The sequence below is a fragment of the Papio anubis genome, chromosome 10 (assembly GCF_008728515.1).
Source record: "Papio anubis isolate 15944 chromosome 10, Panubis1.0, whole genome shotgun sequence".
NCBI lineage: Eukaryota > Metazoa > Chordata > Mammalia > Primates > Cercopithecidae > Papio > Papio anubis.
Window position 1 is genome coordinate 115,941,306 of NC_044985.1, and position 12,729 is coordinate 115,954,034.

Genomic DNA, 12,729 nt, shown 5'->3' on the forward strand with positions numbered 1-12,729 from the left:
TGGGTTCAAGCAGTTCTCCTGCCTCAGCTGGGATTACAGGTGCCGACCACCATGCCCAGCTAATCTTTTTTATTTTTAGTAGAGATGGAGTTTCACCATGTTGGCCAGGCTGGCCTTGAACTTCTGACCTCAGGTGATCTGCCCGCCTCAGCCTCCCAAAGTGCTGGGATTACAGGCGTGAGCCACTGTGCCCAGCCCCAAAAGGGTTTTTGAGAGCAGGATATTCACATGATCTCTAAGTCTCATTCTATATGTTACTTATTATTTACAAAGGGTAAAAGGTAGCCTTAACATACACAGTTCTAGCTATTAGCACCTTAACCAAGTAATCCAACCTGACAGCCTAACATTTGTGCCTTCTGAAGGTATGCACACCATCACCTGTGAAAATTTGAGGCCAAAATGCTCATCATGAATCTAGTCAAGCCTTTTTACCCAACTTTCCATTTATAGGAAATACAGAGGAGATGAATTTTGTCACATTTGGTTTATTTCTCTCTATCCCTTTCTTCCTCCTCCTGTGAGGAAACAATCTAATAAATCCAGAACATGAGACGCTTTACAAGACAACTGACCTGGACTCTTCAAAATAAAAAAGCAACATTATATTTGAAAAACAAAAGATAGGCCAGGCGCAGTGGCTCATGCCTGTAATCTAGCACTTTGGGAGACTGAGGCGGGTGGATCACAAGGTCAGGAGATCGAGACCAGCCTGGCTAACACGGTGAAACCCCGTCTCTACTAAAAATACCAAAAATTAGCCGGGCGTGGTGGCAGGCGCCTGTAGTCCCAGCTGCTCGGGAGGCTGAGGCAGGAGAATGGCGTGAACCCGGGAGGCAGAGCTTGCAGTGAGCTGAGATCGCCACTGCACTCCAGCCTGGGCAACAGAGCGAGACTCCGTCTCAAAAAAAAAAAAGGAAAAAGAAAAACAAAAGATAGTTGAACAAGAAACAGGCTAAAGAGACATAACTGCCAAATACAGTGTGGAAACTTTGATTAGATCCTGGATCAGGAGGAAAACGAAAAGCAAAAGAGACTTTTTGGAAACAATCAAAGACATTTAAACACGGTCTATGAATTGGGTGATATGAAAGTATTAATCTTGGCTGTGGTGTTAGTGTTGTGGTTCTATAGAAGAATGCCCTTAGTTTTGGACAATGCATGTTAAAGTATGGAGAGGGAAAGTATCACCATCTCTGTACATACTTCTTAGTAATTCGGATGTCAAAAATAAACACACAAAACAACCGGCTAGACATAGGAAGGGAGGGATGGAAGGAGGAAAAAGATAAAGCCAATATGGCAAATGTTGAAATTTGATGAATCTTGATGAAGGGTATATGGATGTTCATTTTACTATTCTTTCAACTTTCCTGAAAGTTTAACATTCTTCAAATGAAAATTGAGGGGAAGAAAATTAATTTGAATGTTTTTTCTGGGCTTAAACCATGGCTTTCCTGGCTCATCCCTTGATCTCTGGCTCCCATAGTCCCAGACCCGTCCTGTCCTTTGTCCTCTGCTTCAGGATGTTGTTTTTTTAAAGTATAAAAAGAGGCACGATGGCTCACGCCTGTAATCCCAGCACTTTGAGAGGCCGAGGCAGGTGGATCACGAGGTCAAGAGATTGAGACCTTTCTGGCCAACATAGTGAAACCCCGTTTCTACTAAAAATACAAAAATTAGCTGAGTGTGATGGCACATACCTGTAGTCCCAGCTACTCAGGAGCTGAGGCAGGAGAATCGCTTGAACCTGGGAGGCAGAGGTCGCAGTGAGCTGAGATCACACCACTGCACTCCAGCCTGGTGACAGAGCGCGACTCCATCTCAAAAACAAACACACAGAAAAAAAACATAGACTAATGAGAAGTTCATTGAACCGGTGAGTAGAACTGATGAGTAAAGGGACGTAACAGGGCGGACCATTTCAGTTTGTTTGGATTAAGTTTCATTACTATCCTTTAAAAAATAAAAGAACTTAATAATCACATTCACTTGGTGTAGAATTTTGCTAAAGCTTGAGTTGACCTTTCTGAGGACCCGAGGTTAGAAACCCCTGGTCAGGTGAAAAGGGCCTGCCCACAGTGCTGCATCATTTCTTTCTGCTAGCCATGTGGCCTCATTAAGTGTCACTTTACCACTGAGTGTTATGAGGCTGGGGAGGTGGAGGCAAATGGACCAAGGTCACTTTCTGCTCTAAATAGACCATAGAGTTTTCCTGTTCTAAAAAATTTGTGATTTGTGTCTGCTTCTTAGCATCTTTTGTGTGAGTAGAAGTGAGTGAAAGAGTATTATGATATTGGCAACTACCATCAAAAAAAAAAAAAAAAGAAAAGAAAAGAAAAGGCGCAGCCCCACTGAACAAGGGGACAGACCTAGGTTTGAATGATGATCCCAGCTCTGTGAAATGGAGGCTCAGATGAATTCAGCATCAGATTGTACTGGAATGTTACAGCACCCATCTGGCTGGACTCTCTGCAATGGTACACTTGGGAACACATCCTTGTGAGTGAATGATCCAGCTCTTCCGTTGTTTTTCCTTCTACAGTTTACATAAAATGTGCTGATTTCTATATAAACTGTGAAGCCATCTAATCTAAGAAAGTGTTGGATTGAAAGTTTTATTCTTTATCCACTTAAGGTTATTTCTTAATTTTTTTCCATTGCTTTTCACCCATTCTTCATCATTGACCCAGATCCTCCTCCCCAGAATTACTTGCTAGCACGGAGACAGACCCAGAGTCACGGACAGAGGAGGGCCTCTATAAATTTTGTTAATCTGGAAATGGTCCCTGAACCACAGTTTGTAAAACACTGGTTTATGAGAAAAGAAGATGGGATGAAGACAGAAAAGGACACCTTTGGAAACAATAACACTGTGGTGTGACCACAGGATTGAATGCCAGGAAGTCATGAGTTCTAATCCTAAATGTATTTCCCAAGACACAGTGGCAAAACTGAATGGAAAAGTGCTCCACAAAAGCCCTTTGGTCATTTTTTCATTCATCTCTCCATCAGCTATTCATTACATATGTGCCTTCAACGTGCTGGAAGGGATTGTATCCCTTCAGCCAATCTCATTACCAGACCTGATACTGGCTCCCAGCCTGTCACAGCGATAAGACATGTCCATAAGTGGCCACCAACATGCCAGAGACAGTGGCTGTTGCCATCAGAGAGGGGGCAGATTGCAGGCATGGGTAGGGCAGATGGGGGAGAGGTGGCTTCCATTCTGTGGGGCTGTGAGGGTTTACTGGAAAAAAAGCTGGCATTGCAGCCAGGCCTTTAACTGCAAGCTATCTTAGACATTGGAGATTGGTGGAGTAAGTAGCCCAGTATAGGAACAACACAAACAACACTTCAGAAAGCAGAGGGTATAGAGAAGAATTTAGCACACGAGGGACATGGGGGAGCATGCAGTCTAACTGGAAAAGTACAGATTGGGGCTGGGTCATGAAGGGCTTTAAATACTAAACTGACTTTCTATTTCTCTCGGTAAGGAGTTGATGAAGGTTTTTGACCAATGCATACTTTAAGATGCTTAATCTGGCAGCATCCTTAACCTTAGGGAGAACAGTTTCTGTGATGTGGTAGAGTCCATGGCCAAAATCCAGTGAGGTGAATAATGACAAAGTGGTGAGTAAATGTTGCTGTGGTGACTAGACAGCTTCTTCCAGCTTAAAGGAGGTAGAGATGTTAATACCTTGAGGAACCTGAGGGTACAGGGTCAGAGGAAGAGTGTAAATGACAAAGGAACAGAAATTATTTCTAAGCTTTTGTTATTTCCTAGGGTTCTTGGCGAGGTCTTAAGGGATTATAGAAGACTTTTACTTACTCTTCACATGTTAATTCCCAGACCAATGGCTTTGGGTAAAACACAGTCTTAGAAGTTTTCTGTCTCTTTAAAAAGTTCTCCTAAGCCCTTCAGTCACGTGCCTTCAGAAATTTTGGTTACATAACGTTGCTCTGAATTGGAATTCTGCAGCCTCATGAACTGGAGTCTCATTCTTTCCCTCCCCCACCTGGCACTTTATTTTCTGCGGGTCAGGGTTAGCTTCTTTCTAACCATTGTTGCGGAACTCTTTAAATATTTGGTCTCACAGGTTCTAAAAGCTGGCAGGCCAGGCTGCTCCCTGCAGGTTGTGAGACCAAAGTCTTCCAGAAAAGGAGCCAGTAAAATCCCAAGCATGTTAACCGAGTGTAACAGCTGCATGGTGCACCACCCCCATCACCCTCAACCCCGCCGCACGGGGCTGGGCTCCCAAGTGCTGAGGCCAGCAGCTCCTAGCCACTGCGGCTTGCAAGCAGAAGGAGCCCTCATGCAACACATCGTGGTAGGCTCGTAATTGCGGTGATGACAACAGATTAAATCACTGGCTCTCAGCACTGAGGACTGGGGTTTGTCAGGGTCACTTACCGTTCCTTTACTTCTCCCAATTTTCCATAGTGAGAGAGCAAGCTTGGAGTCTGCTGCTACAGTACAAATGCTTTCTGAGAGCCCTCTGAGTTTTACTGTCGAGAGGTTCATTCTCTTAGTAGTCTAGGCTGCATCTTTCTTTCTTCCAGCATCCTCTCAACACATGATTCTGGAATGTTGTAATCCCTCAATATACATATGTATTTAGTTATACCCTGCTTTTATCCAAAAATATTTGAAGGCAGTTTACAGATATATATATATATATATATATATACACACACACACACACACACTGCTTTTATCCAAAAATATTTGAAGGCAGTTTACAGATATATATATATACACACACACACACGCGCGCGCGCGCGCACACACACACACATATATATACGCACACACATATATGTGTAAAATGCAGTGAATTTTGTTGTTGTTTTTAGAGGCAGAGTCTTGCTCTATCACCCAGGTTAGAGTGCAGTGGCGTGATCTCAGCTTATTGCAACTTCTGTCTCCCAGACTCAAGCGATTCTCCTACTTCTACTACTAACTGGAAGTAATAGTAGACTACTCCTACTGCTCAGGAGTACTCACCTACTTCTCCTGAGTCGCTGGGTCTATATGCGCATGCTACCGCAACGGCTAATTTTTGTATTTGTTTTAGAAACAGGGTTTCACCATGTTGCCCAGGCTGGTCTTGAACTCTTGAGCTCAAGCAGTCTGCCCACCACGGCCTCCCAAAGTGCTGGAATTACAGCCATGAGCCACTGTGTCCAGCAAGTGTTTTTTAAAAATTAGGAAATGAGGCAAAAGGAACACGTGAGTAGGAAAATTAGGCACAGCCAGGATAAGGGTTAGTTCACAAAGTGCAAACTATAAATAAAATCTCCTAGAGGCAAGTTAGGAAGGTTTTCTGAGTTTCCTAGCAGCCAAAGCAAAAAGGAAAGCTTTTTAAAGTTTATTTATTTTATTTTGTACAGCAGACAGTTCATATAGCATAAAAAGGGAAACCATCAAGGATAAAATTTGTGTGTCTGTAAGATACAGATTGTCACGAGAAGAGTGTTTCCTTATACTGCATCAACTTTCCCCATAAGTGCACTCTATAAAAGGATACTGCATGGTCAAATGGGCCCTTGTTCTCCCTGCTTCCCTGCAGTGATAGCATAGTCATTTGGTTGACTTCTTGCAGTGTCCCTTGGGGTAGCCTTGGTGGCAAAGCCCCAAGTAGGACGAGGGCACCATGGGAGGCCTGTGCAGGGTGTTTCAGTGCAGTTCTTCGCATCTCCAAAGGTGCTCCCTTGAGGAATCTTGGTTCTGGGAGATGCTGTCCCACAGAGAAGTGCCAGGAGCAAATGGGTTGGGCAAGAGCTATTGATACTGGCATATTAAAGGCTCCTTGAAGCCCTACAATTAAGAAATCAGCCCGGTATTTCCCAAACTGATTTAATCACAAGACCTTTTTTTAAAAAAAAAAAACACTTAATTGGCACATTCAGAAACAGTGATCTAAAACAGGGGTCAGCAAACTTCCTACGAAGGGTCACATAGCAAATATTTTAGGCACAACTAAAACAGCTGTCTGTCACAGCTAGTCAGCACTGCCATTGTATAGAAAAAGTGTGGCTATGTACGATAAAGCTTTATTTGTGAGTAGTGCAATTTGAATTTCCACTATCATTTTTGTGTCACAGAATAGTATTCTCCTTTTGATTTTTTATTTTTTAGTCATTTAAACATATTAAAACTGTTCTCATCTTGTAGGTCATTCACAAACAAGTGGCAGGCCAGATTTGACCAGTGTAATATGGTTTGCCAATTCCTGATCAGGAATAATGTTTGGATGGCTTACCTTTCCAGCAAGCAAGCCTTCCTGAGTACTGTTTGTCAGGTTCCATTTTAATTTAGACTTTTATGTTTCTGGTTTAAGAGCAGATTAAAAAGTGTTAACGGTAATAGAGAGTTGGTTTGAGTCCTTACAGGCTAGTCTAGGATTTTCCTTAGAAAGCAGTTGTGGGTGCTCCCAAAGAAGACATTTACAAACTGATAAACAGTCTTACACTGTTTATCTTACACGGTCACATATGGTTGAATCAATTTCAGGCTGGAAATGTCTTAATGGGCATTATCATTAATGCACCGGATCGATAGAAATGAAAGTCTCAAAGCACCCAGAGACATTTAATTTTAAGAAAATAAAACTTCCTAGTCAACCCTCCAAGTAATCTAGTAAACTATGGTTTCCCACCTGCAACCAAGCTAATGGAGTTCTTTTTGATTTTGACTAGGGGAACATTTTTTTGGCTTTTATGATGTCATTATGATGAAAGAAGAAGAACCAAACATTCCTACTACCATGTCTGACTTTTTAGTTTCAGTTATACAAGTCCTTTTTATTGAGTACTCAGTGTATATAAAACATTTGGTTAGGTTTTATGGGAGATACCAAAAGGAGACAGAAGTGGATACTTCCTTCTTTACCTTGTGAGCCAAGTTCAAGATCCTCATCAATTACAGCCCATTGCTGTGGTGCCAGGTCTGATTTCACCTCCTGGGCACTTCCTATTGCCATCCATCTGTTCATTCAGCAAACATGTTTGAGGTGCGGCCTCTGTTCAAGGCTCTGGGAACACAGCCCTTGGAGCACACGTTCCAGGAGATCAGTGTTTCTCTTCTCCTCTGGCACTCTTGCTTACAACCTCTTTTATATAGTGGAACCAGAATTACTTCTGTATATCTTGAGGCTTGAACCTTCATGTTCCCTACACTGTGTGTGACTCTCCTCGAAATACTTAGTGGGAGACTGGGTCTCCTGATTAACCACCCTTTCTGGGATCTGCACTCTAAATGCTCTTGTTCCCTCCACCTGAATGGCACCCAGCTTTCCCTGCCCTATTGTCTTAGCATCCAGTGGGGACACAGTTTTTACCAGATCTGTAATCTTGAAGCCATTAACTATATTAAGCCAAATGCATCTTGTAACAAATGTTACAAGATAGCTAAATCTATGTACAAACAATAATACATATCTGATCAATTGTTTTTTGATTGAGGAAGATTCTCTACAGTTTTTATTTTTTCCATTTACAAAAGTAATATTCAATTGCATTGAAAAATTTTAAAAATATGAAAAAGTACACATTAAAGGGAAAAAAAATTAATCCATAAATCTAGCACCTGTCGATCAACCCTATGAATATTTAACATATATGTTTTACTTTTCTTGATTTGAAAGTCACATTAATTTTTTTTTAAAAATAGTAAACAATAAAATTGACCTCCTTTTGCTGTATGTAAAATTCTGTGAATTTTAAGACATGTATAGATTTAGTTCCAGTCCCTCTGCTGCCCCCATACAAGCATCCCTTTCCTAGCTCTGGCAATCACTGATCTGCTCTCTGTCTTATCTCTGTTTTCCTTCCATTCCGTTCTGTTCTCCTCTTCTCCTCTCCTCTTTTTCTCCCCTCCCCTCTTCCCACCCCCCCCTTTTTTTTTGTTTTTGAGACTGAGTCTCTCTCTCTCTTGCCCAGGCTGGAATGTAGTGGCACAATCTTGGCTTACTGCAACCTCCGCCTCCCAGGTTCAAACAATTTTTCTGCCTTAGTCTCCTGAGTAGCTGGGACTACAGGCGTATGCCACCATGCCCAGCTAATTTTTGTATTTTTAATAGAAACGGGGTTTCATCATGTTGGCCAGTCTGGTTTTGAACCCCCGACCTCAGGTGATCTGCCCACGTTAGCCTCCCAAAGTGCTTTGTTTTCTTTTTGAGAGTGGCTCTTTTCACTCAGTTCAATACCTTTGAGATTCATCCAGGCTGTTGGATTTATGAATAATTTGTTAATTTTTGTTGCTAATTACTGTTCCATTTTGGGAGTGTACCACAGTCTGGTTGTCCATTTACCATTTAAGATTACTTTTTGGGTTGGGCATGGTAGCTCACACCTATAATCCCAGCACTTTGGGAGGCCAAATTGAGAGGATCCCTTGAAGCCAGGAGTTTGAGACCAGCCTGGGGAACAGAGTGAGATCCTGTTTCTACAAAAAGTTTTAAAACTACTCCAGTATGGTGGCATGCACCTATACTGTCAGTTGCTTGAGAGTCTGAGGTGGGAGGATCATTTGAGCTCGAGGTTGAGGCTGCAGTGAGCCATCCAAACAAGGTTATTATTTTTTAAACATTTGACATTTTTGAAATTCTAAAATGTCTTAAAATTAATGTATATATTTAATGTGGTGGGGTTTTTATTTCTTCAAAAGCTATTGCAGAATTGATGGTGCATCTTATAATTAATACTCTCTTAGGATCGAAGTATTGTGGTTAGGATTAGAGAGGGCTGTTGGGAGTAATTAGGAGTAGGGTAAGTGGACAGTTAAGACTGAGACAGAGAAAGGCCCCGAGAGCTTGTGGCAGGCCAGCACGAGAGCAGCTTGGCAGCCTCTGAAGACAGGGTCTCACTCTGTTGTCCAGGCTGGAGTGCAGTGGCCCAATCATAGCTCACTCCTGCCAAGGAAGTTTTGAACAGAGGAGCAACACCAGGAAAGAAGTCTTTAAGAACAAAGCCTGTCTTATCATGGTTGGTACAAGTATGGACAACATCATCAGTGTTGATGAATCAGCAAAAGACAGAGAAATGGTGGCAGTGCACTGCTAGTACTGGTTGGAGTGGAGGAAGAACCTAGGAAGCAGTGAGCACTGACTAGAGAGTGTGGCATGGAGGCAGAAGGGCAGTTGCTGCAGAATACCCCAATCTCCAGGTAGTGCCCAGGCAGGAAAGGCCAGAGGTATGGAGAGCCAAGGACAGCTGCTGCCAAAATCTTTAGGTGTTTACATGGTGGAAATGGGTGGGTTGAGTCAGGCATGCTATATGGGAAACTATAAACAGAATGAGAGTTTCACAGGTTAAGAGTGCAGTGTTCGTAAGGATACCGTGCAAGGATAAAATGGTGAACTTAGTATAAGCTTGGTTGTAGTATATAATTATTCTGTGGAAACAGACTGTGATTTGTGCTACTTCCAGGTAGGCTTATTTTATGGTTAACTGTACGGCCCAGTTTTTTTGCAAAGCTTATTGTTGGGTCTCATCCCCCTGTATCGCATGTCAGATGACTTATTCTTTGGCATACCCCCATTTTTTTCAATATAGGAGAATGAACAGTAAATTATCTTCATAGAGGTCCTTAAAGGACAGCTTCCCATCAGACACTGGAGAAGGATATTTTACCAAAGTTGTAAATTGAAGAATAATTTACCAAAGTAACTTGCCGCTCTTGTCGGCCAACTCTTCTTGAGAAGCCTCGTTCATGGAAGCAGCCTCATTTTCACCCACTCACATCTCTTCTGGCTTGGGGTGAAGGAGAAGTAGGTGCCAGTTCACACAGAGGAAGAGAAAATCACTCACCCATTTGTCTCTTCCCAGTCTCACATTTAACTAAAGATCTCATTCTCATAGAAGTTATTTTTCACTTTCCCTAGCAGAGCACATATACAAAATTCACTGTTCTTTAAAGCTGTACTATGATGGGGTAAAGTTGCTATTATTTGTGGCATTGCTAATTGTTTCTTCAATCTTTCCTAGAAAAGACTGTATCTTCACCATTGACCCATCAACCGCCCGAGACCTCGATGACGCCCTCTCCTGCAAGCCACTCGCTGATGGTAGGATGGAAATTTCTATAGCATCCTGGGCAGCAGGCAGTCTGCATGCCTGTGTGGTTTGCCTGGCTGCCCTGCGCTCCCTAAGCAGCATACTTTGCAAGGCTAGGTTTGCTTTGTGCCTGAACTTGCCACAGGCCTCTGAGCCTTTACAACTATGTGACCTTAAGGTTGTGTTCCTGGGCTGGGCGCGGTGGCTCATGCCTGTAATTCCAGCACTTTGGGAGGCCGAGGCGGGCGGATCACAAGGTCAGGAGATCGAGACCATCCTGGCTAACACGGTGAAACCGTCTCTACTAAAAATACAAAAAAATTAGCCAGGCGTGGTGGTGGGCGCCTGTAGTCCCAGCTGCTGGGGAGGTTGAGGCAGGAGAATGGCGTGAACCCGGGAGGCGGAGCTTGCGGTGAGCTGAGATCGTGCCACTGCACTCCAGCCTGGGCAACAGAGCGAGACTCATCTCAAAAAAAGAAAGAAAGAAAAAAAAAAGATTGTGTTCCTGTGGTGACGTTGGTGAGGGTGAGAATGAGAAATATTCTCTCACTAGACTCTTCTTGGGCCTCAGAAGGGGCAACAGTGAGTGCAAAAGAATGAATTGCAAGCCTTGGCCCTTCAGATAGTTCCAGTGTTGGCGTAAGGTATCACAGAAAGAAAGTTCCTAAGGGCTCTGCTTGGGAGAGACATAGGGTTCTTTACCTGAATTTAACACCAAATAACGTGATTGGAAGGGTACTCTTCAAAGTCATGCTTCCAGTTGGGTAGCAGGAACCCTGAGAACTGCCTCTCTAGGGCTGAGCTGGAGAAGCCTGGGCTACTCCCAGTAGGTTTTCATCTGTCCAGCAAGCTGAGAAAGGCAAACTGATAGGGGCTCTTTAAACATTCTTCTGGGATGTTACTGAGCAGGTAAAAGTAGGATTGAGGCTAGTTGTCTTTGGAAATTATAGCTGGAGGAAGAGAATGCAGCAATTGACTCTCAAAGGAAAAATGTGTAGGATGTGAGAAAAGTGAACCCTACCAATCCTCCCCTCCCCCTTCCCTCCATTGCCCTCCCCTCCTCTTCTTGACAGAGTCTCACTCTTTTGCCCAGGCTGGAGTGTAGTAGCATGATCATGGCTCACTGCAGCCTCAATCTCCCAAGCTCAGGTGATCATCCCACCTCAGCCTCTCAAGTAGCTGAGACTACAGATGTACGCCACCAAGCCTGGCTAATATTTTGTATTTATGGTAGAGATGGAGTTTCACCATGTTGCCCAGGCTGGTCTTGAACTCCTGGGCTCAAGTGATCCATCCACCTCAGCTTCCCAAAGTTCTGGAATCACAGGCATCAACCACCATGCCCAGCACCCACAATCCCTCTTCTAATACCGCAGATGTGCTGCTTCTAGTTTTTACCTATTTCTTGCCCCTCTCTAGGGTGGCTTCTGGGTGACTGCTTTGGCTTTGGTCATCCTCACAGATGATCTTGGCACTAACATGGCCTTTGACATTTGCCCAATGTGGATATCCACCGTTGCAGTTTCAGTCTGCTACCAAGCACTGATGGCCTAGTGGCCTAGTCTTTTAAAACATTGCAAAGATGTTCATATCTCCTGTTTTTATCTTCCTTGAAACTATGGGCAAGATTGCTCAGTATTTTCTTTTTTAAAAATTAATTAATTAATCGATTTTTAGAGACAGGGTCTCACTCTGTCGCCCAGGCTGGAATTCAGTGGCTCATTGCAGCCTTGAACTCCCAAACTCAAGCAGTCTTCCTGCCTTGGCCTCCCAAAGCACGAGCCACCATAGGATTACAAGCACAAGCCACTGTGCCCAGCCTCAATAAAGAAAGATAAAGCATAACAAGAGAAAAGGTCCCCTGGAAATTTTAGAGAAATTATATCTTTTTAAAATCCAAAATTCAATCAGCCTACTTCAAAAGGCAAGTACTGGCTTGATTTCTTACATTCTTAGCAATCTCTGTTGCATGCGGAGGCTTAGGCATACCTGCTCGGTATGTAGATGCCACTTCCCTAAGCCACAGTGTGAAAAATGCCCCTAGGCTGAAAGCCAGGTGACCATGGACCTCATTCCTCGTATTTTCCTTCCCTCTAGGTTCACACCTCTACTGTTTGTGTAATGCTTGGACAGAATTGCTTCCTTTGTTTTGTCCAGTTTCATAGTTGATAATAGCAGAAGGATACATCTACTACCTGTTCCTCTGTCTCAGCTGGCCTGGAACGCTGCACCTTGCAAGGATTCCAGGGAGCTGGCACATGTCCTACCCTACTCACTGCATACACTGCAGTTTTATGTCTAGGGTACAAATGTGTCAGCAGAGGTTTCTTAGAGGAAGTGGTCAAAGATATGGTAGGAAATATAGACTGGGGACAGATTTGGGGACAAATTTTCAGACCAAATAGTGTTTTTCGTTTGTTAGACAATGGAAAGGCAAGCAGATGTTGTTCAGCAAGAGAGCATTCAAAAAGAGGAAAATAATTTAGCACTTCAAGGAAAAGGAGAGAAACTAGAGGCTGGAAAATGAGTCAGAGAAACATTGCAATAGTTATGGACTTGGACTAGATGGTAGCAAAATCAATAGGGGGGTTGGAGTGGGAAGGACAGATGTGAGAAAGGGATAATGACAGAAGAATCTATGGAAATGAATACTGGGGTTGAGGGAGAAGA

General features: G+C 43.2%; 1 protein-coding gene across 1 annotated transcript in view; it reads left to right on the top strand.

Moving 5' to 3' along the window:
* Positions 1–12,729, top strand: part of DIS3L2 (DIS3 like 3'-5' exoribonuclease 2) — a 441,955-nt gene that overhangs the window by 236,421 nt on the left and 192,805 nt on the right. Inside the window, 1 exon segment of the mRNA XM_031651606.1 lies at positions 9,991–10,070. Within this exon segment, the coding sequence (XP_031507466.1) occupies positions 9,991–10,070 (80 nt within the window).